Genomic DNA, 24605 nt, shown 5'->3' with positions numbered 1-24605 from the left:
CCTTCCCTGGGCCCCAGGGAGGGACAGGTTCAGGAACCAGGTTATTTGAATAGACCTGGCTCTGGAGAGACAGTGAATCATTAGGTCATTCTTTATCTCCATTACTGCCAGGAGAAAAGAAAAACTTTACTGCAACCTCAGACCAAGGAAACACTTGGAGCCAAGTGTAAATCAGAGAAAAGGGGAAGGAGGGGGACCAAACCTGCCAGCCAGAGGGGGAGGTCCCACTACAGACTCAACCTCCTCCCCCCCCCCCCCGGGGGACAGATCCCCTACCCAAGAGCGTGGCTCTGGGAGCTTCAGGCTACTGGGTTGGATAGAGGCCAAGAGAAGGCAGGCCCTTCATTCTCTGAGGACCCGGAGACTAAACAGCTTTTGGAACCATGGATAAATTCCGAATGATCTTCCAGTACTTCCAGTCCAGCTCAGAGTCTGTCATGAATGGGATCTGCCTTATCCTGGCTGTGGCCACTGTGAAGATCTACAGCTCCTTTGACTTCAACTGTCCCTGCCTGCCCCGGTACAATGCCCTCTACGGCCTAGGTCTCTTGTTCATGCCACCCCTGGCCCTTTTCCTTTGTGGTCTCATTGCTAACAGGCAGTCTGTAGTGCTGATGGAGGAATGGAGGAGACCCACAGGAAGAAGGAAAAAGGACCCAGGCATTGTCAAGTAGGTCCCCTTCCTTCCCCCTTCCTTCTTCCCTACTGTTCTTCCTTCTGATCTTTCATTCTTTTCTTTCTTTTCCATTCTTCTTTTCTTTTCATTCTCCTTTTCTGTCCTTCCTCATCCCTTCCTCATCCACTTCTCTCTCTTCCCCCTTTTCTTCCAGTTGTATCCTATTTTCTCTCCTTCTCCTTCTTGATTCCTCCATTCCTTCCTTTCTTCCCCTCTCTTCTTTCCTGGTTATATTATAGTGCTATTGTGCACTACCCATATTATATACAATGAGCTGCATTAGTTTTGTTTGTACAAAAACTTTTCAGTTTGGTATAATCGAAATTTTCTATTTTGTGATCAGTAATGATCTCTAGTTCTGCTTTGGTCATAAAGTCCTTCCCCTTCCACAGGTCTGAGAGGTAAACTATCCTGTGTTCCTCTAATTTATTAATAATTTCATTCTTTATATTATATACAATGAGAAGAGCAATAGGAAAAGTTTTAAAATATTTACACATGCTATTGGGCTAGATAGAATGAAAGCTCCTTTTTTAAAAAGGATTTTTTTAAATTTTGTTTAAAATTTTCTTTCATTTTTTTGTTCATTAGTATGATACACATTGTGTATACTATATATACCATATATGAATTGTTTTATTAATTTTCATCATAAATAGTAAGAATTTAAACAAAAAGCAACCAAATAAACACAATAAGGAAGAAAACCATGAACTCCAAATTATTAGAATTGCTAAGGAGGATTTTATATCTACAAATACATCATACACACACTCACAATGTCACAGTATGACCCTTTTCAATCTCTTTGACCATAATATCTTTCTGGGAACTTAGCAGATTTTATTGCCTTTTTTTAATACAATAGGGATATATATGTTTCTGCTTTTTAAAAAAAAAAAAAACATGGAATCATTTTGTCAAGTCAAGTCACACTTGACATAAATCCTTCCACATTTTTTGTATTCATATTTGCTATTTTTATGATCATGAATGTTTTATACACTGCCTTTGTCTACAGAACATTTCCATTCCGCAAACTCTTTAGAATGAGGAAGAATACTCTGTATTATATATTATTTATTTATGTGTAACATACATACGGAATGTTGTTACAAGCACCAAAACATATGCTGTAGAATCCATGCTGTTAAACTGAGGGATTTCACGCTCACATATACATATTATATTTGCTGCATGAATGCTGTGTACACCAGGGAGGGCATTAGAAATCAAATGACAGGCATTTTGAAAGCTCCCCTTGTGTCTGAGCCACAGACCTCAATTATTAGTGAGGTTTGGTTCCAGAATTGTTCCTTATGTGAGACCTCAAGCTAATCATTTCACCCCTGTACTTAGTTTATCTATAAAACAGAAGTCATACTTATACACCTTATCTCACTAGCCTATAGTAAGGAAAGCACCTTTTAATCTGTATAGTGATCATGCATTTGACTTAGGATGATAAGGATGATATAAATATAAGTTTTCATTACTCGCTTCCTTCAAGACTCAATTCAAATCCCACCTTTTGCAGGCGTCTTTGGCTGGTTCCTCTAGCTGTTGGTATCCTTTTGTGATTCTTTTTCTCTACTCTGCAAAATCTCCCATGTACATAATTATTTACATGTTATCTCCCTCATCAGAATATAAGCTAAGGATAGACTGGTTTTGCCTTTCTACATATTCTAAAGTATTTAGTACAGTTCCTGAAACGGAGTCAACTTTAACAAATAAATGCTTGGTAATTCTTCCTGCTATTGTTCTTATTGGAGTCAACTTGGCAAAGAGCAGGATATTTGATGCCATGCAAAGTGAGGAGTCTGGGCAGCAACTGGGAAGATGGGTCAGAGGCTCCAGAAGCGGGGATTGGAAAAGCCTTTAAAAAGGAGCCCAGAGAAATGAATGTAAACTGTTTGCATTTTTGTTTTTCTTCCCGGGTTATTTTTACTTTCTGAATCCAATTCTCCCTGTGCAACAAGAGAACTGTTTGGTTCTGTACACATACATTGTATCTAGGATATACTGTAACATATTTAACGTGTATAGGACTGCTTGCCATCTAGGGGAGGGGGTGGAGGGTGGGAGGGAAAAATCGGAACAGAAGTGAGTGCAAGGGATAATGTTGCAAAAAATTACCCTGGCATGGGTTCTGTCAATAAAAAGTTATTGTAATAATAATAAATTAAAAAAAAAAAAAAAAAAAAGGAGCCCAGAAGTAAAGGGAGCAACCTAGAAGTAAAAAATAGTAGCCAATATCTAGAGCAAGAGTTCCTAGGAACATCAGTGAGATATGTCCTTTATCTCACTTAACATTAGAAGGCAGGCTAGGATAAGTGACCCCATTTGGGGTTTTCTTGGCAAAGATACTGGGATGGTTTGCCCTTTCCTTCTCCAGCTCATTTCACAGATGAGAAACTGAGGCAAAGAGAGAGAAACGCCTTACCCAAGGCCGCACAGCTGTAAGTATCTGAAGCTGAATTTGAATTTGGGTCCTCAACTCCAAGTATAAAACTCTGTCTACTGCATCAGCTTAGGGAAAAGGACTTCAGCAGTCTCCCTCTATGTGCCCGAGCCTGGCGGTTCCTAAATCTTTGTTCTCAGTATCTTTAGACTATTAAAAATGCTTAAGGACGGGCGACCAAGAGTTTCTGTTTATGTGGGTCATATTTACAGATATTTACCGTATTAGAAATAAAAACTAGTCTTGCATTCATGGCTCCTCTAAAAGTGTTTCAGAAACTCCCAGGATCCCCTGGATCACGCTTTGAGAGCGGGTGCCCTAGTCTGGCCCTGCTCTCTCTTCACTGGGTGCTGGGGACTTGGGACAAGGGATGGAGAGTGTAAAGGGTTTCCTCCTGTCTTCCCTGCGGCTACCACGCACCCCGAGGCACATCTGCTTGCAGAGCAGGTAGGACCGGAAGTCTGGGTAAGACTCTAACTCTGGCCCTTACGGACCGCGCGGCCCAGCAGCAATCACCTCGGCTTCCTTGTCCGGCGAGCTCAGTCTCCGATCCCAGTCCCGGGCTGCTTCTCTGGGCCCGGGCGGCCTCATGGATCTCTTCTGCCCCCCGCTCCCAGGTACTTGTGTTCTTCGGTCCTGCAGCGGGCCCTGGCCGCCCCAGTGCTCTGGATCCTGCTGGCCCTCCTGGACGGCAAGTGCTTCATCTGCGCCTTTAGCAGTTCGGTGGGCCCTGAGAAGTTTGCCGACTTCGCCAACATGACAGCCAGGGACGCGCAGCTGTTCCTCACCAAGGTGCCCTGCAAGGATGACGCGCTGGTGAGAGACAGCCCTGCCCGCAAGGCCGTGTCGCGGTACCTGCGCTGTCTGTCACAGGTAAGCCCCGCCCTTTCGGCCTCCGTCCGGCCGTCGGCTGGAGCATGATGCTGACGCTGATCGCCGCGGCGCTGCTGGCGCGCGCGCTCCAGCCTTGCTTTGACCAGACCCTGCTGGTGCAGCGGCGCTACTGGAGTCACTACGTGGACCTGGAGCAGAAGCTGTTTGAGGAGACGTGCTGTGAGCACGCCCGGGACTTTGCCCACAGGTGCGTCTTACACTTCTTCCACAGCATGCGGAGCGAGATGAAGGCCCGGGGGCTGGCCTCCCCCCGGCAGGGGGCGGTCGTCCCCGGGGAGAGCGGGGCCGGCGAGGAGGCGGAGAAGGACCTCCTGCGCGGCGTCGCTGACCAGAGGCAGGTGAACCGGCTGCTGAGCACGTGGTACAGGAGCAAGCCCCCCCTGGACGTCACGCGGGCCCTGCAGCCTCCTCCGGGGGAGGGAGGAGGCGGCCTCAGCCGCCGAGGGACCGCCGGGCCCCCAGCCGGCCCCCCGCACACGGCGGTGTAAGGAGGAAGGGGCGGGGCTGAAAGGGCAGCCTTCTGTACGGGGTCCCCCGACCGTCACCCAAAGGGAAGGAGCGCCCGCCTCCGGCCAAAGCTTCCCCCTCCCCGCGCGTCCTTGGGCCTCCGTGCTCACAACCTCAGAGCAAAAGAATCAGCTTAGAGAAGCGGCATCCAGACCTCGTACAGACTAAGGGTCCCCAACGCTGGGCCTGCCTCCCCAAAGAATGGGAGAGCCAGAGGAGCCGTTTTATAGGCTCTGTATAGTCCTTATGTGTTCTAGATGGTTCTTGTGCTCTAAAGGCGTTCCCGGCTCGCCCTGAGTTCTAGGTAGTTCTAGATGTGCTCTAAGGGTGTTCCTGGCTCTTTGTAGGTTCTAGATGGTTCTTGATGTATCTAAGGGTGTTCCTGGCTCTTTGTAGGTTCTAGATGGTTCTTGATGTATTCTAAGGGTGTTCCTGGCTCTTTGTAGGTTCTAGATGGTTCTTGATGTATCTAAGGGTGTTCCTGGCTCTTTGTAGGTTCTAGATGGTTCTTGATGTATCTAAGGGTGTTCCTGGCTCTTTGTAGGTTCTAGATGGTTCTTGATGTATCTAAGGGTGTTCCTGGCTCTTTGTAGGTTCTAGATGGTTCTTGATGTATCTAAGGGTGTTCCTGGCTCTTTGTAGGTTCTAGATGGTTCTTGATGTATCTAAGGGTGTTCCTGGCTCTTTGTAGGTTCTAGATGGTTCTTGATGTATCTAAGGGTGTTCCTGGCTCTTTGTAGGTTCTAGATGGTTCTTGATGTATTCTAAGGGTGTTCCTGGCTCTTTGTAGGTTCTAGATGGTTCTTGATGTGCTCTAAGGGTGTTCCTGGCTCTTTGTAGGTTCTAGATGGTTCTTGATGTATCTAAGGGTGTTCCTGGCTCTTTGTAGGTTCTAGATGGTTCTTGATGTATCTAAGGGTGTTCCTGGCTCTTTGTAGGTTCTAGATGGTTCTTGATGTATGCTAAGGGTGTTCCTGGCTCTTTGTAGGTTCTAGATGGTTCTTGATGTATGCTAAGGGTGTTCCTGGCTCTTTGTAGGTTCTAGATGGTTCTTGATGTATGCTAAGGGTGTTCCTGGCTCGCTCCAGGTTCTAGATGGTTCTTGATGTATTCTAAGGGTGTTCCTGGCTCTTTGTAGGTTCTAGATGGTTCTTGATGTATCTAAGGGTGTTCCTGGCTCTTTGTAGGTTCTAGATGGTTCTTGATGTATTCTAAGGGTGTTGCTGGCTTTCTGTAGATTTCATGTACTCTAAAAGTATTCCAGGCTCTCTAATAAGTTCTAGATGATTCTTGTGCTCTAAAGCTGTTCCTGGTTCTCTCTAAGTTCTAGACAATTCTTGTTGTGCTCTAAGGGTGTCCTGGTTCTCTGTAAGTTCTAGTTAGTGTCTGATGTGCTCTAAGAATATTCCAGGCTCTCTGTAGGTTCTAAATGGTTCTTGATGTGCCCTAAGGATGTTCCTGGCTCTCTGTAAGTTCTAGATAGTTCTTGATTTGCTCTAAGGGTTTTCCTGGCTTTCTGTAGATTTCGTGTGCTCTAAAAGTATTCCAGGCTCTCTGTAAGTTCTAGATACTTTTTGATATGCTCTAAGGGTGTTGCTGGCTTTCTGTAAGTTCTAGATGCTCTAAGAATTTTCCTGGCTTTCTATAGATTTGATGTCCTTTAAGGGTGTTCCTGGCTCTCTGTAAGTTCTAGATACTTTTTGATATGCTCTAAGGGTGTTCCTGGCTCTTTGTAGGTTCTAGATGGTTCTTGATGTATTCCAAGGGTGTTGCTGGCTTTCTGTAGATTTCATGTGCTCTAAAAGTATTCCAGGCTCTCTGTAGGTTCTAGATGGTTCTTGTGCTCTAAAGGTGTTCCTGGCTCTAAGTTCTAGATAATTCTTGTGCTCTAAGGGTGTCCTGGCTTTCTGTAGATTTGATGCGCTCTAAGGATGTTCTTGGCTCTCTGTAAGTTCTAGATACTTTTTGATATGCTCTAAGAGTATTCCAGGCTTTCTGTAAGTTCTAGAAAGTTTCTGATATGCTCTAAAGATGATTCCTTTATGTTCAATCAGGTCCTCAGTAGATATGAAGGATGTTGAACTAAGCCCTGCTTTTTTGTATTCCTCTCCCCTATTTCTACTTTCATTGATTCATCATACAAGTTCCAGTAAAAATTTTCAGTGACTTCATATCACCTGTAGAATAAACTATAAACTTCTTGGCCTGGCATTTAAAGTCCTCCAAGCACTGGTTCTACCTTTCCAACACCGTTTCATTTTTTCCCCATCCCTCTACATTCTGGCCAAAATTCACGCTTCACTTTTCTGTGAATTCACTTCACCTCCTGCAAAAGCCTTCACATAAGCCATCTTGAATGGCTAGAATGCATCCTCTCTCCACCTCCACCTCTCATAGGAACATAGGTCTAGAACCAAAAGAGAATCTAGAGGCCATCTAGCTCAACCCTATCCTTTTACAGCTAAAGAATCTGAGGTCCCAAGGAGTGAAATAACTTATTCAAGACCATACAGGTAATGTGTATCATCCTTCAAGGGTCAGTTTGAGAGACCACCTTCTCTGAATGGCTTTCCCTGATCTCTACCTTCCCCTGCACCTCCAGTTCAACATATTAGAGAGATAAAATGCAATCATCTTCAGGACAGGGACTCCCACCAGAGCTTAGTTTAGTGCCCAGTTTAGTGCTAATAAAGGCTTTGAATTGAATTGCCATGCGTTCTCATGTACAGCCTGTCCCCCCTGGTACACACCTGTAGTCCCAAGCCCAGAACTACTCTTGTACATTCCAGTTAGGGATCCTTTCCCTTGATTGATAAAGGCAGACAGTCTCAGTTCTCCTACCAGAGCCTGTAGTTCTTCACAGGATCACTGGGCCTCCGTGGAATTTAAGCAAAGTCAGAAATTACAGGTTTCAGGAAGGAATGGAATTGTGGTATGATGGAGTTACAGTCCTTTGACTTAAGTGATGTAGAAACCTTAGAAATAATCTTATCTCGAATGCAGAAAAGTTAATTGACAGGGAGAAGTAGATATGGGATTCAAACTGAAGGATTTTTTTAGGATTTTAGGATCATAGATTAGGGATGGAAGGGAGCTCAGAGATCATCTGATGGTCCAGCTCCCTCATTTTATGGATGAGGAAACTGATGTCCACAGAGGATAAGCGTCTTGGCCATAATCACACAGAAGCCAAATGGCAGAGCTGGAATTCAACTCCAATTTCTCTAACTTCAGATTCCATATTTGTCTTTTTTTCCCCCATTACACCACATTATGGGAATGATAATTATGATAATGATAATAATAACTCACAATTATGTAGTATTTTAAAATTCTCAAAGTACTTTCTTCTATGACCTCCAGACCTTGTGAGACAAATAGAGATGGCATTAGTATTCTCATTTTACAGATGCTACTGGGTAGTCCTTTAAGATTATCTTTAATTTCTTCTATATTTATTTGTACATAATTGTTTGAATGTTGTGATTCCAAATTTGGATTTGAGGAGAAGTCCCCATCATTCTTCTCTATAATTCCAAATGGCTAATCAAATTCTTTTTTTTTTCCCCTTCACCCACTAGACCATTTAGTTAATTGGGTATTTGCTTTTCCTCATCAAGTTAGATAGTGGAATAACAAAAACAAACAAAATAACTATTACATACAACCAAATTATTCTCTATCATTCAAAAGTGAGAATTATTAATCTTTGTCACCCAATTTACCTACAAAGTTCAGAAACTATGGATTTTGGTTATATTAAAGTTTGAAAGGATTGGCAAACATTTCAATAGTTAGAGATAGGAAAGGGACATTCCAGAGAATGGGATAAACAACAGGCTGAAGATGGGAAATGACAGGGTAGGGTGACAGGTGAAGAAGGATTTAATAAGCATTTAATATATATTAGTAATGGATAGCTAGATGGCAGAGTGGATGGAGTTCCCGACCTGGAATGAGGAAAACCTGAATTCAAATCAAAACCTAAGACACTTACTAGTTGTGTGATCCTGGACAAGTCACTTCACCCTGTGTGCCTCAGTTTCCTCATCTGTAAAATGAACTAGAGAAGGAAATGGCAAACCATTCTGATATCTCTACCAAGAAGACCCCAAATGAGGTCACAAAGAGTAGGACACTACTGAAAATGACTGAACAACAACATAAACTAAGCCTGGAGATTAAAAGAAAAAAGGTAAAAATAGCCCATGTTCTCAAGGAATTCATAATCTAATGAGGAAAAAACATACAAAGAGTTATGTTCAAATAAGACACATGCAATATAAATTGGAAAGGATCTTAGAGGGATTACAGATGGAGAAACTAAGATCTAAGTATGTTAATTGACTTTTACAAAATCACAAAGGCAATGAGCTTCAGAGCTAGGATTTGAATCCAGATCTTCTGGTTGCAGACAGGGGTCTTTCAAGTGTACTATGCTATTATAATGATTCTTGAATCACAACCAATTCCATAAATCTAGCCTAAGCTAACTAAAGTGTCTGGCAGAATCTTTGGCTCCCCACAATTTGACTTCTGGGATCTGAAATCCCCCTTGACCTTGATCATAGGACAAAGTCAGGATGGCATCTCTTGAAGTTATCACCACTACCAACATTCCTGCCAATTTGGGATCCCTGCTCAGGGCAGACAGAGCTCACTGGATTATTCTACAATTCCTGGTTCATTTAACAGCTGACAAGCTGCTTGTTAAAGTCTGATACAACTGTGCCATCCTCCTACAATCATAAAATTATAGGGATTTCTCTTTCATTTAATTAATGGTTTCACACACACACATATACATATATATATGTATATATACATATTCATGTATCTTATAACCATCTCTAGAGTAAGGAGTGGGAAGGAAGAAAAAAAAGAAAGCTATATGATAACTTTATTTTTTATTTAAGAGGATAATAGATTTGCAATTTCATGTATAATATTTTTCCTATTCTTCTATGTTATGAAAATGATTGCTTTATTTCTTAAATTCAAAGTAAAATAAATAAAATTATTAAAAAGATATTCAATGATGAAGTATATATTATTTCATGATTAAACTGAAAGATGTAGAGAATATATACATATTTATGTATCTAGGTATGTATGCATGTAATTGAGGGTTTTTTTTTTTAATAACTTTCTATTGACAGAACATATGTAATTTTTTACAACATTATCCCTTGCACTCACTTTGTCCCGACTTTTCCTTTCCCTCCCTCCACCCCCTCCCCTAGATGGCAGGCAGTCTTATACATGTTAAATATGTTCATGTAATTGAGTTTAATCTCCAATGTAATGATTCATAGAAAGTTACCACATTTTTTTTAACAAGCTAAATCTTAGAATGACAAATTTCTGATGAGTCTTTAAAGGAAGATGAGAATGTCATAATCTCTGTGCCTTGACAACTAAGTGATCACATCCCAAACTGTCCCAAATAGCTTAGTCAGGCTCAGGCTTTTGTTGGAGGGATCACAGAACTGAATCAAGAGATGAACAAGTTTGGATGTTTTCCTCTTCATGAAATGGGATTCTTAGAAAACTAGCTTTGAGGTCAAGTGAAAATATTTCTCTTTGGAATTGCACGTTTAACATATATCAGATCATTTGCTGACTGGGGGAGAGGGTAGGGGAAGAGAGGGAAAAAATTAGAACACTGGGTTTTGTAGGGGTGAATGTCGAAAATTATCTATGTATATATTTTGAAAATAAAAAGCTTTAATTAAAAAAATTTGTCTTCAGCATGGCAGTGTTCTTGAAAGAATCTCACCATCATCCATTCTGGTTGTGTGACCCTAGGCAAGTCAATTAACTTTCTAGTTCTCCAGTCAACTCTCTAAGATTATACATTTCAGAGAAGGTGACAATTATGTCAGATAAGGAGGCATCCTCCTCTGGAAGTTACCTGTGCCAATGAAATCATAACTCCAGTCCTGAACCCTATATACTGAGCTGCTGTTCAGTAATTGAGGTGACCCAAATTGGGATAGGACATGGGGAGAGGTTCATAGATTTGGGGACTTTGCCCCTGAGCAATCCTGAGAGAAGACTCCTGAAGAACCATGCTGGGGAGGAAGGGAAAGATGTCAACCCAGTCTTTCTAAGTGCTAAACTTTAGCTCTTGTCTTCAGTCTTCAAATCTCCCTAGTCCATTAAAAACTCTAAGCATTCTAAACCTTATTTTCCAAAAGTCCCTTCATAGTTCCAGATTTGGGTGACTAGAAAATGAGAACTATGAGCTATTTCCCATTCCAGTTCTAATTCTCATCTTCTCCCAAAGACCGATTTCTATTTAGACCAAGCCCCATTTTCCCAGACCACAGGGTGAAGCCCAGAGCTGATCAACAGGGCTGTTTTAATGGAATCAGACCTCAAATCTGGAAGTTAGTCAGATTTGAGAAGTTAGTCAAATTTTTCCATACAGTACATGGATTCCATCTGCTACAATGATAATTAAATATATATATATATATGGAATTTGCATAGTGCTTTATAGTTTGAAAAATTTATATATATATATATATAAATTTATATATATATAAATTTATCCTTAAAATAATCCTGAGAGTAGGTGCTACTATTATCCCCATTTTAATTTACTGTATTTGAAGAAATGATGAAGAAAATGACCAATTAAATAATTTTCCCAGGGTTGCATAATGTTAAGTGCTTTACAATCCTAATAATTAATTGAGGATAGGTTTGAACTCAGGTTGTCCCAAGTCTATGGCCAGAGCTATATTCACTGTGCCTTCTAGTTTCCATCACATCCAATAGATGACCAACTACCTCCCAATTGAATGTCCTTAGTGATGGAGAACTCACTCCCTAATATAACATCTATGTCATTTTAAATGTTAGGAAGTGATTTCCTTTTGTTGAAATAAAACCTAATTCACCTATTGTTTTTCCCTGATGGTCTTAGTTCTGCCCTCTAAAGACACAAAGAATAGATCTAATATCTGATCTATATAACAATTCATTCAATATTTGAGACTAGAGAAAATAACATCTTGCAATAACATAAAATTATCCTATTTGTAATCATGTTGTGCCAAAGTTCCATTTTGATATCCTGACCTAGTTTCCCCATTGTCCTATTTAGTTACTCTGCTTCAGGTTATAACCTTTCCCTCTTAATGTTTGATGAGATAAAGGTTTTATATCTTTAGGTTATAGATATTACTTCTTAAGGTTTGACAGGATAAAGGTTTATCCATTTTAGATGTCATTAGAATATTAGTGACCTCCTTCCATTGTGTCATCCTAGGGATCTCCCCCACCATTAGGTTATGCCCACCTAGGTACCTCTCCCATTATGTCATTGTTCTTGTTATCCTATAAAAAAGCTTGCTGTCCCAATACTCGGTCCTGGACTCTTTGAGATGATAGTCTCATCCAGCCCTGGGACCAAACATGGATCCATTGGTCCCAGTATTTCTCTCCATTTTAATAAACTATTGAATTGGTCTCTAATCTCTGTCTTGCTCAGTTTCTTCGGCATTACAAAATCAGAGAACCTTAGCTGCTTTATGTCACCCTGAATATGTAACAACCATTCTAGCCTTCATCTCCCTTGTCTATAAAATGAGGGTATTAAATGTTTTCTAAGGTTCTTTCTAGCTTTCAGATCTAGATCTTAGGATTTATGCCCCCCTCTCCTCTTCAATCTTTTCTTCTTTAAGCTAAATGTCCCTTTACCTTCATCTAGATCTCATATTGCACTGGTTTTTCATCCTTCCAACATCCTGATCACTCTCCTTTGGACACATTCAGCTTGCCAATGTACCTGCTAAAATGTGGTCCCCTGGAACAAAACGCAGGTGTGATCTGACCAGAGTTCCAGAGTCTTACCACTACCTTCATTCTAGACATCAGACTTCTATTATATATCTATTGCCCTAGATGATGTCTGTATCCCCAAGAAATCATAAAAAGGGGAAAAGGACTCGCAGGTACAAAAATGTGTATAGCAACTCCCTTTGTGGTGGCAAAAAATTGGAAATCAAGAGGATACCTATCAGTTGTGGAATGGCTGAACAAATTGAAGTATATGAATGAAATGGAATATTATTATTCCATAGATTTCAGAAAAACCTGGAAAGACTTACATGAACTGATGCTGAGTGAAGTGAGCAGAACCAGGAGCACAGTAACAGCAACATTGTGTGATGAATTACTTTGATAGATTTTGATCTTCTCAGCAATACAATGATTTAAGACAATTCCAAAAGACTCATTATGAAAAAGGCTAACCACATCAAAGAAGGAATTGAGGTGCCTGAATGCTGATCAAAGCTTACTAATTTCACTTTTTTTGTCTCTTGTTTTTTTCTTTCTCATAATTTTTCCCTTTTGTTCTGATTCTTCTTTTACAATATGATTGATGTGGAAATCTGTTTAACATGATTGTACATGTATAACCTATATCAGATTATCTGTTGTCTTGGGGAAGAGGAAGGAAAAAAAAGAAGGAAAAAAATGAAAATCAAAATCTTATCAAAGTGTTGCAAACTGTCTTTACCTATAATTAGAAAACTAAAATACTATTAAAGGCGGGGGGGGGGGGCTTCTATGAAAATCTTAGAACTCTCTCTTTCAGGTATAGAACCTGCTGGACGTTCCAAACACAGAGCTGCCCAAATAGGCCAAAGTGCCTACCGGGCCACCTCTCTCTGCTAAGCAAATGGCACATTTTCCTAAAAGGCCAACAGAACTAGACCGGTACCTGCTCTTCCTGGCTTCCTCCTTTGCATAATGCTTTCCATTCTAGTCTCGGGATTTTAACTCCTTTGGCACTGGATCAGCCCTGAAGGGGGTAAGTGAAAGCAGTTGTGTGTCCCTCAGTACGGAGGAAGGAGGTGAGTATCACTGAGAGAGGGGAATGATAGGCAGTCATCCCTTTGAGATGTTTTAGGTCATTCTGTCAGGCAGAAGGGCTGACATGTTGGCGACAGCCTCTTCCCTCACCTCCAGAAACATCGATTAAGAGTGGGGATCTCTGAATCCCCGATGAGCCACATGGTTAGGAGACAGAAGGAGCAGTTCACAGGCTGGTCAAAGAGACCAGACTTAGAAATTAAATAATTTACAAAACACAAGCAAACAGTTTCACAGTAGCCAGGGAGATATTTGCTGCCCTCTTTGATTCAAGTCAGCACATACGTACTAAGCCCCTACACAGTGCACCAGCCTTATCCAAAGTTAAACAAAGGGGGATTGGGATGGATGTTATTAGAGTTAATCCCTTCCTTTAAAGCAGCTAAGTGGCACACAGGCTGGAGTGTCAGGCCTGGAGTCATGTGGACCCATTTCCCTGAGTTCAAATCTGACCTAGCTGTATGACCCTGATCATGTCACCTAACCCTGTTTGCCTCAGTTTCCCCATCTGTAAAATGAGCTGGAGAAGGAAATGGAAAAGCACTCCAGAATTTTCGCCAAGAAAACCCCAAATGGGGCACAAAGAGCCGACTACAACTGAACAACAGCAAGCTGAGATTAATGGGAGTGCATGTGGGGGGAGGTAGGAAGAGGGGGTGACTTCCTAATGTGTGGGGAGCTGGCACTAATCTACAGCCACATAAGGCCAACCTTGAATAGGTTGAATCTCCTAATCGCATCATGCCAAAGACTTCCTGAATAGGAATCTCCTAATCACATCCTAACTTTGAATAGGCAGATATCTAGGCATCCCCTAATCACATCATAGAGCTTCCTGCCACCAGAAACATCTGAGCAGCTCATCCTTGGGCGGGATACCAACCCTTTGTCTAGGACCCCCACCCTGTACTGTGTTTGAACAAACCCTGCCTTCTTTTCTACTGCTATATATAGCTGTACTATTGCACCCATTAAAATGAGGCTTGATCAGAATGATTTGACTTGCCTCCATTTTGCGAGTCCCCTCTCTCTTGCCCTTATCTCTTTTCTTCCAGGGTCCACACACTCTGCCTCACGGGCTGAGGCCCTAATGTCTTTGCATATAATGGATCTATGATTTCACTGATAATGGGGTACCTCAGGTCCTTAACAAATGCATGTCCCAACACAAATCCCAACTTTTCCTCTGCAGGATTAGGAACCAGGTGTTCCTGAATCCCAGTTCAGTGATTTTTTTCACCCATACACAGACATGCAGCTACATGGCACACAGACACACAGAGATTACAATAATAGTACCTTGCATTTATGTAGCCCTATGAAGTTTGCAAAGCATTATGTCCCACACATACGAGACACACCCATAACCACCTAGACTCCCACACAGAAAAAGGGCCCTCAGGACAAGACTGGGAGAGGGCTGGGCCAGCCAGGGTGGGGCCAAGGCTTGACGACTTTCCCAGGAGCTTCCCAGGCTTCAAAGGGAACCCCACAGATGCTCTCCCAGCCCTTTGAGAACCCTTCCGGGTACTGTCGCAGTGTCCACAGAGCTTTCCTCCCAAGCTGGATTTCTGGGTGTTCTTGTTGTGGTTTTATGTTGGAGCAGCAAAAGGATGGAGAGGATTCTGAGGTACTAGGAGATGTATACAAAAGTACACATACCCAATGCACACCTACTCACACACTTTGGAAAGACAAGAGGGCAGTCTTGATGTGAGAACCCTGAAACTGAGAGGGGGGACCCCAAAACTCTCAAACTCCTAGAAGGAGATAGTCTCCTTGAACTCAAAAAGTAAAAGACCTGCCCAAAGGAATCAGAATAGGTAGCTTCCTTCTGTTATCCTGAACTAGATGGGCACACTTCCACGGATAACAACTCAATTGAAATATTCTCTATTCAAATCTTAGATTTCAACTCAAACTCTCCCTAGCCCTAGGCCAGGGTCTGCCCATAAAACTAAGTGCCATCAACAGACCTCTTCACAAAACCTTTCCATTGATTTAGAGGTTTTTGTCCACTAAGAGAATTCTTAGTGAAAAAAGAAATAAACTTTCCTATTTTTTGCCACAGATACTTGGGTTTGTGAATCCTTGTCACGTGGATCTGTCTCTCTTTTCCTCTTTCTCCGAGCCCAGCCTGACACCACATCAGTCTCATTGCTTGTGAATAATGGACTTGGTCAGGAAGACCTCAAGTTCAAATCCTCCCTCAGACACTAAATAGTAGGTATTGTAATAACAGCACCCATCCAGCAGGATCTTTTTTTGTGTGAGGATCAAATAAGATAATGCATGTAAAGTATTTTGGAAGCAGCTGTAAAAATGTTAACTATTATTTTTTACTCTATCTCTTTTAAGAATATGACAATCCTTGCTGGAATCCATTTCTTAGACTTTTGCAGTTCTCTCTCCCATTTTCATCCTCCTTCCTAAGCCAGGTAAATGAATATCTGGGACCATTATTGAGAAGCAACATTACCTTTTGTCAACAGTCATTATCACCAACCAGCATCACCATCACATTAACAGTGTTACCAGCATCACCACGATAAACAATGTGGTACCATGGAAAGACAGACCTGGACCTTGGAGTTAGGAGAGAGAGAACTGAGTTCAAATCCTGACTTCTGTGTTTTCTGGTTGTGTAACTTTGGGCAAAACACATAAAGATTTAGAAACTCAGTTTCTTCCCCTGTTAGATAAGGGACAGTGATATTTGGAATCCTATCCCTCCAAGACTTGTAAGGAATGTACTCTGAAAGTCTAAAAGGAAGTTGTGAATAACATCACCATCAAGAGACTTAATTCCCAGTGGTGATTCTGTAACCTTTTAACTAAGTCACTTTATCTCTTCAGATGTCACTTTTCCCATCTGTGAGATGAAAGAGTCAGATTGGATTAAGGGATTAATCTGTTTTATTCACATTTTTCCCATCACTTTATTAAGTCCAGATGATGAACAAAACAATCAAATCCCAATTTGTAGCATTTGCAGGTTTACAAAGTATAAACACCCATACTAAATATTTAACAAGTTAGGGCAGCTAGGTGGCGCAGTATATAGAGCACTACCCCTGAAGTCGAGAGGACCTGAGTTCAAATCTGCCCTCAGACACTTAACACTTCCTAGCTGTGTGACCCTAGGCGAGTCACTTAACCCCAACCGCTTCAGCAAAAAATAAAATAAAATAAAATAATTAACAAGTGGCTGCCCCAGGTGAGCTGACTCTGACACAGTCTTGCACTAACATGGTCTCCCTAAACATCTAGCCCCTTGTGACACTTAATGTTCAGTATCCAGCATGGAATAGAAAGAAGAAAATGATGGGTTTGCCCATCAGCATGGAAGGTTGCCCAGCCACAGGCTGAGCATCCCTAGCTGGGGCACCCTGGGCAGGGTCTCCTGTGTATCTGGTCACAGCCCCACCCACACTGGCACAATGCCCCGTCCCGTGCTTTTTATCCAGACTTAGTCTTCCTTGAACGCGGACTCAGTCCGTCTGTCCTCCTGCAGTGAACCTGGACTTCCCGTGAGCAGAACAGACCAGTCAGGCCCTCCCCTTGTGGTTTCCCTGTTTGCTGAGGGCTGCAGCGGGGACTGGCCTGGAGGGGGTGGGGAGAGAGCCGCCCAGCTGCCTGGGGATTTGCAAACCAGCTCAGGGAGAGCCAGGGTGGGGGTTGGCAGGGGGCAGAACTGGAGACACGGGCAGTGAGGGAGAGACAGCCGCCGCCCCAAGGCCTCCAGACTGGGGCCTCCAGGACCCTGAGACATGAGGCCAGGGGGCCCCGTGAGAACAGCGGAGCATCTGAGGCAGGCGTGTGCCCGCCATCGTCCCGGGCAGCCACCGGCAACCAGGGGCCAGGCCGGAGGGGTAGGCTCAGAGGCTGACTGAAGGCAGGAAGACCGGGCTCCCAGTCCCTGGTTCCCTGGAGGAGGGAAGCGTGATGGATAAGTTCCGGATGATATTCCAGTTTTTGCAGTCTAACCAGGAGTCCTTCATGAACGGCATCTGTGGGATCATGGCTCTGGCCAGCGCCCAGATGTACTCAGCCTTTGACTTCAGCTGCCCCTGCCTGCCTGGGTACAACCTGGCCTACAGCGGGGGCATCCTTCTGGCCCCTCCCTTGGTGCTCTTCCTGCTGGGACTGGTGATGAACAACAACATCTCCATGCTGGCCGAGGAGTGGAAGCGGCCCACCGGCCAGCGGCATAAGGACCCCGCCGTGCTGCGCTATATGTTCTGTTCCATGGCCCAGCGGGCACTGATCGCACCTGTGGTCTGGGTCGCCGTCACCCTGTTGGATGGCAAATGCTTCCTGTGTGCCTTCTGTACCGCCGTGCCCGTGGCTGCTCTGGGAAACTCCAGCCACGTCCCCAACCTGGCTCAGCAGGAGGTGGTCAGGCTGCTGGCTCGCATCCCCTGCCGGGAGATCTATGACGGGGACTGGCTCCTTGCCCGAGAAGTGGCCGTCAGATATTTGCGCTGCATTTCCCAGGTGAGCTCTCAGGTGTCCCCCTTACTTCCCGGTCTTCTTCCACAGGGCCATCAGCTCCTCAAGGAAAACAATTTTTTCATTGTCCTTCCTTCTCTATGGTCTGGGACTAAAACCCCTTCTGCCAACTCAGGAGCTGCCTGGCCGGGCTAGCAAGAAGGCCTGGGGGATGATTTTGGGGCCTGGACATTGTACAGTGGTGTCCCAGTCTGTCTGGAGAATGATTTTTGTGATTTTGAAAGATTTGCATCCTTTAAAACTAGGGAACCTGGAAAGGGGGCGGAAGGGCTGAGGAAGACAGAACATGTTTCTGAGCCATTTGGATTCAATTCCCAGGCAAATACAATCCAGCAAGTCTGGGTAAGAACTAGGGGCTGATATTGGGTTCTTGAATAGAAACCGTAGAATTAAATATATTCTAGCCTTCAATATTTCTCTTCTTGGAAATCAGATCTCATTTCTACATGGGGTAGAGTAGGATGGCGTTTGGGGAGAAGTGCAAAGGAAAAACTCTGCAAAACCAGAGTTTAGAGCTTGATGGATCCTATGTGAGACTTGGAATCAAGAGTCCTGCCCCATTTAAATACTTTTAAACAAGTCACCTATGCAGGCTATAATTTTTCCATTTAGAAAGTGAAGATGGTTTGCTCTAAAAAGGTATAACAGGTTCACAAATCAAAAATGATATATTAAGTCATATAGGACATATGGGATAAAACTTCTTAAATTGTGGGTTGCAACCTCATATGAGCTTGTATCACTGAATATGGGGATAGAAAAAAATTTGACAATAAAAGATTTCAAATATTCTGCCAAGATTTAATACTTTACTTAAAAATAATTACATCCATCTTATTAGTATGCAAATTTGATTTCAACTTTAATAAATGGTAAAACTATATGTATACCAAAGAATTATCTTAAAATAAGTTTCTTTATCATTTATTATAACTAAATATTTGATTTGTTTGATTATTTTATAAACCTATATACCCAGTGTTGAGAAAAATTTTCCAGGGCAAAAAGAGGTCCTGAGTGGAAAAAGTTTAAGAAGTGTTGCTATGGGAGACACAAGTATGAATAATTAGCTTTCTGGGAGCTTAAAGTCTAGCTGAGAAGACTAAAAAGAGGCATAAGATCACTAAGAATCTTGAACAATACGTAATTTCTAATGAGCCATACTGCAGAGACATTAAGAGCAGAGGAGAGGGAACGTTGAGCCACAGATTAGTTAGGGAAGGTGATTTGGGAAGATCCTATTATTGTGAAATAACAATAATAATATATTCATATAGTCTGATTCTTCATCTATAAGAAGGAAGGAAGGGAACAAGCATTTATTAAGCACCTATTATCAGCCAGCCACTGTGTCAAACACTGTACAAATCTTATTTCAGTTGATCCTCATAACAATACTGGGAGGTAGGTTCTATTATTATTTGTACTTTGCAGTTGAGAAAACTGATTTGCCCAATTGCACAGCTAGAAAGTGTGTGAGGTTGGATTTGAACTTTGGTCTTCCTGACTCCAAGCCTAGCACACCTGGGTCCTTCTCATCTGTAAAGGGCAAAAGCTGGCATTATTCCCATTTTGCAGATACAGAAATTGCAAGTCCGCTCTCTCTGCTCCGCACTGGCAGTGCCAGGGGCCTGCAGGTAAGAAGGAGCCCCCACTCACTTCTCCCCCTTGGGTCCCCACAGGCTCTGGGCTGGACCTTTGTGCTGCTGACCACCCTCCTGGCATTTCTCGTGCGGGCCGTCCGTCCCTGCTTCACTCAGGCTGCCTTCCTCAAGAGCAAGTACTGGTCCCACTACATCGACATCGAGCGCAAGCTCTTCGACGAGACCTGCACGGAGCACGCCAAGGCCTTCGCCAAGGTCTGCATCCAGCAATTCTTTGAAGCCATGAACCACGACCTGACACTGGGTCACTCCCACCCAGGACCGGCCAAGGCCGCTGCCGAGGGCACAGAGGAGGAGCGAGGGAAGCTCCATGGCATTACCGACCAGGGCACCATGAACCAGCTGCTCAAAAGCTGGCACAACTGTAAGCCCCCACTGCGGCTGGACCGGGAGGAGCCACTCCTGGAGAACGGGTGGGCCGGCGGGGCACCTGGGCCCGAACCAGCCCCCATCCTGAGGAAGGAGGTAGCCACCTACTTCAGCAAAGTGTGAGGGAGCAAGGCCGCGGCTCCAGAGATAAGCTACAGGTCGGCAGGCCCCCGCAGGCTCAGGGCTGGCTTTATGAAATGGGGCAGACATCCATCGGCCTCCCATGCTACCAGTCAGAGGTGGGTTTCTTGAGATCAGTCACAGCAAAGATTGAAAAGCACTTTTCATGAGCCAGGGATTCCTGTAGATGGGGAAAATAATCACTGGAGCTGAAATGATTAGTCTCACTGGTCAGGGTTCTGAATGTTCCAGGTCCCCTCCTCCAAAAAGGAGGAATTTCTGATGTGGGAGCTGAGAGAGAGAAGTAGGGATGGCTTGTTCCAACTCAACCTTCCAGTTTCACTATTTCCCTTCCCTTAAAAAAAAATTCACTTTTCATAGAGAGATACAACTAGCAGTGTTAATCAGAATAGATCAGAGTGGGAGCAGTTGGGGGAAGAAGATAGGGATGGACTTTTGAACATCCCAGCCTTTCTCCAAAGCCCCTTTCCGAACAGGGGGCTTTAGCCCTTGTCTCTTCTCAGCTAGAACTGGGTAAGCAGTTCTAATGTTCCAGGAATGTTTCTTGGGAATATCAATCACCTGCCTATAACTGAAAAGTCACAAGAACTGAGATTTGTCTTTTGAGCTGAAGAGAGAGAAAATGAGGAACTTTCATTCTAGACCTTGCCTACACATCTCCTGCCATGTGAGGTCGTGCACCTGGAGCAGTACCTGGAGACTGAAAATTCTGCTCCAGCCCCAGTGACCTGCACAGATGATGTTCATAATGATAATTTTGTGGCTTTGGGGAAAAGCTTTTCTCCTTCTCTGGAGTTTGGGGAGCTTGTTGTATATTTCTCAACACCCCTTGCTAGCTTCCTTTGAGATGAGGATCTGGAAGGCTTCTGTGTTTTACAAACAGGGAAACTGAGACTTGGAATGATGAAGCAGTATCCCCCATAAGGTCTAGGCCCTCTGGAATTCTTCAGGCTCAAGGATTTTGAGATAAGTCCCCTCCATTTAATTATAACCAGGATCTGAGCTTGGGCCACTCTGAGTTCTGGAAATGATGTACAGTCCCAAGCCGTTTCCACTGTGACTGCAGGAGCTGGAGTGAGAGAACTATCACCTCCTTTGATCCTCACCTCCTCAACATTGGGCAACACCTGGCTAGATGTCACCCATCATTATGGGCCAGCATAGGCACTATGGCAGCTTTCAAAGAGTGACCTATTGTGAGACTGTGTCTTTAGGAACTGAGAGATAGAGTAAGGGATCTTTATGGCAACCCTCCTATCTGGAAGGATAGGAATACAAGGAGAGGTATAAAGTCTACCTCTTTAAAATATATATCTTATAAAACATTTCTCCTATAAAATATCAAAAGTGTAAGAATGCCTTTGTGAGTGAGAATAATCCAAATTTAACATGTGAATAGCTCTGAGAGAGGACACACATCCAGTCCTCAAAATTTCAGGGAAGTTAATAAATTGTTTATTTAAATGAACATTTACTAAGGCCTACTATATTTAGAACAGAATAACTAGGTTCTGAGTGAAATTATTTATCATCTTTCAGTCTCACTCCCAAGCTTTGGGATCCCACAATGTCATTTCTTAAGTCTTCAGCCTATCCTTCTCCCAAAAGGGTAGAAAATGGGAAGAAGCAAAGTCATAACTAGAATCCTGGGAAAATTCAGGTAGCAGGAGGGATTAGGATTTAAAAACCAAACACCATTGCCCAACCCTTCTCTAGTAGAAATGGCTTAGTATTTAATCCCTTAATCAAAACCAGTGCTAAAAATGTTAAATTTAACATCTCCCCTAAGAGGAAGCCTATGTAATAGGTTCTGTATCATAGAATTGGAGCTAAAAAGAATTTAAGGACATTGAATACAAACGCCTACCCACCCACCCACTCCATTCTACAGATGAGGAAGATGAGGCACACACTTTGTCCAGGGTCACACAATTAATACAAGTCTGAAGCGACATTTGAACCCAATACTTAAGGCACATAGATATAAGTAACTGAAATGGGCTGTCCTCTAGGCCAATACCCCCACTTCAACTGAATTTGCTTGGCCAGAAGAAGGTGTAGAGTTGGGAATGGTCTTAGTGACCTGCAAGCTTGATATGGATCAACACTGTTGATTAGAAAGCTAATTCGTTCTTAAATTACATTACACACAGGACTAATTCCATTAGTGTCCAGGAATAAGGAGTCCATAGCAAGATTCTGCTGTGGATCCGACCAAATCTGTAGTGTTTTCAGTTCTGGATGCCGTATTTTAGGAAGGATATTGATAAACTGGAAAGTGTCCAGATCAGGATCACCAAGATAGGGAAGGAATTTGTATCATATAAGAACTGACTGAAGGATTGACTGAGATGGTTACCTTGGAGCAGAGAAGCCTGGAAAGGAAATGGAAAGATACCTTTAAGATTTTGAAGGTTCTTCATTCAGTAAATCCTTTGACTCTGCAGCTGATGGGCTGCCATTAAAGGGCAGTTAAGTCAGAGCTCTCCAAGAAGAGCAAAGCCCTTCCCACTCCAACCAAGTTCCTGAAAGTCAGACATAACCTGGTGGTTCAGTCCCTGCCTCTTCAGCAGCTTCAGGTACAAAAGACCTGTGGTCCATGCCAAAGTCCTTGGCCCCACTGAATAGTTCAACACCAGAAACTGGTATATTTTATGACTGGAAATGACACTAAAGTGGAGGCATTATTATTTGTCTTGTCGCTGAACCCCAAGAACTTTTGGACTTTTCCAACTGACTTGCAAAGGAAACCTCCTCTGGGTATTAGGTCTCACTCTAGAAAGTGAGATGCTTCTTTTTCTATTTGAATCCCTAGCACTTGACACAGAGCTTTGCATACAAGAAGCATTTAATAAATGTCATCAAATGCATTCAATGAAAAACAGATCAGATTTGTTCAGTGGCTCTCAGGACAGAATTAAAAGCAATAACCAGAAATGGCAAAATAATAGATTCAGACTTGATATGAAGAAAATTTTCTTACAATTGTTGAAATGTTTCAGTCCTAAGTGGCTTTTTGTGACCCCATTTGGGGTTTTCTTGGCAAAGATCATGGAGTGGTTTCCCTATTTACAATTAGGAAAATCTCAAATTGGAATGGAGGGCAGCTGGCTCAAGGAATAGAGCACTGGGCATGGAGACAGGAAGACCTGAGTTCAAATGTGGTCTCAGACACTTACTAGTTGTGTGACCTGGGCAAGTTACTTAACTCTGCCTCAGTTTCCTCATCTGTAAAATGAGATAAAGAAGGAAAAGGCAAACTGCTCTAGTATCTTTGCTAAGAAAATTCCAAATGGAGTCACAGAGATTGAACAATAAAAGTGAAAGGAGCTGCCCCTCCTAGAGCCCCTGGAGCAAAGCTGGACCATCCTTAACTGAGATGATGCTGAAGATACTGGTTCTGGGATGAGTTGGAGTAGATGATCTCCAAATCTTCAATCCTAAAATTCTGGAAAGTTTGATGCTGACTCTGCCCAGAACTTTGGCTGTGAAAGACACTCCCTTCCCACGTGGGTACTTGGGAGTGGGGAGCGAAGGGGCTGAGGGCTGCACTGTGGGATCTCAGGGCCTGGGAACAGAGTAAGATGTCAGCCTCCAGCCTAGACACTGTGTCTGACCACAGCTACAAAACAAACCCTCACTCCTCTCTCCAGCTGAGCTAAGTTTGACTTCTAGCTGCCAAAAGGGTGAGAATGAGTCACAGGAAAGCAGGGGGAAGAGGGAGGGGGAAGCATCAGATCTGGCAGGATGTGGCCTGTAGAAGAGGCCCCAAAAATCCTTCCTCAAAAAACAAAATGGTGATTCTCTCCCCGCTACGCTCCCCCCAAAAAAACCCAAGCAGGGAGGTGTGTGTGGGGGTCAGGGCATTAAAGGTAGAGCAAACTCTTCCTGCCAAATTCATCTTCCATTCTTCTTTCCTCCCTTTATCTCCTCAGCTTTCCTCTTCCCTGTTTCACCTTCTCCCTCAACTACAAGATCCCTCAGTAAAAAATGATTGTCTGCTACAGTTAAATTGAAGTGCTTTGCACTGTGGAATATGGTTCAACACAACGCAGTTTCTGTCCTTGATAAGCTTAGCAAGGGATGTAGTGTTAATAAATGCAAAATCATAAGATCATAGATTTATGGACCTATTTCATTGGCTTCCTTTTCGGGGGAGATTTTATATTGAACATTTTTTGCATCCCTTCTGAGTAAGGGATTAAACAGTGAGCTGTTTGGATTCATAAGACATTGAGTTTTATATATAAGAAAGTTATAGCACAGAGAAGTTAAATACCTTGCCTAGAGTCACACAGCTTAATGGGTATCTGACACAGATTCCAAACGCAGGGTTTCCTGACTAGTGCCTCCAACCACTCTCCCATGTTGCCTCTTCTGTACACAAATGATACAGAACTGAATGTTATGAATCTATGAAAAGCTGCTTTAGTTCAGAGGATAAAGAAACCACACCCAACTTGGAGGAGAGGCCGTAAAGGAAGGCTTC

At 43.1% G+C, this 24605-nt stretch overlaps 2 protein-coding genes across 2 annotated transcripts; both read left to right on the top strand.

Annotated features, from left to right (window-relative positions):
• The first annotated feature begins 262 nt into the window (after positions 1-262).
• CALHM3 (calcium homeostasis modulator 3) lies at positions 263-9454 on the top strand. Its single transcript, XM_031955783.1, is given in 3 exon segments — positions 263-670; positions 3758-4040; positions 4043-9454. Coding segments are annotated over 3 exon segments (1050 nt in total). The 5' UTR covers positions 263-383; the 3' UTR covers positions 4523-9454.
• A 6630-nt stretch (positions 9455-16084) lies between these two features.
• Positions 16085-23290, top strand: CALHM1 (calcium homeostasis modulator 1). The gene is made up of 2 exons (XM_003755407.3): positions 16085-17927; positions 19625-23290. The coding sequence occupies exons 1-2, from the start codon at positions 17376-17378 to the stop codon at positions 20096-20098; spliced, it is 1026 nt and encodes a 341-aa protein (XP_003755455.1). The 5' UTR covers positions 16085-17375; the 3' UTR covers positions 20099-23290.
• The last annotated feature ends 1315 nt before the right edge of the window (positions 23291-24605 follow it).

The sequence above is a fragment of the Sarcophilus harrisii genome, chromosome 2, assembly GCF_902635505.1.
Source record: "Sarcophilus harrisii chromosome 2, mSarHar1.11, whole genome shotgun sequence".
Classification (NCBI taxonomy): Eukaryota; Metazoa; Chordata; class Mammalia; order Dasyuromorphia; family Dasyuridae; genus Sarcophilus; species Sarcophilus harrisii.
Note: the sequence above shows the minus strand (reverse complement) of the source record. Positions and strands in the feature narration are given on the sequence as shown.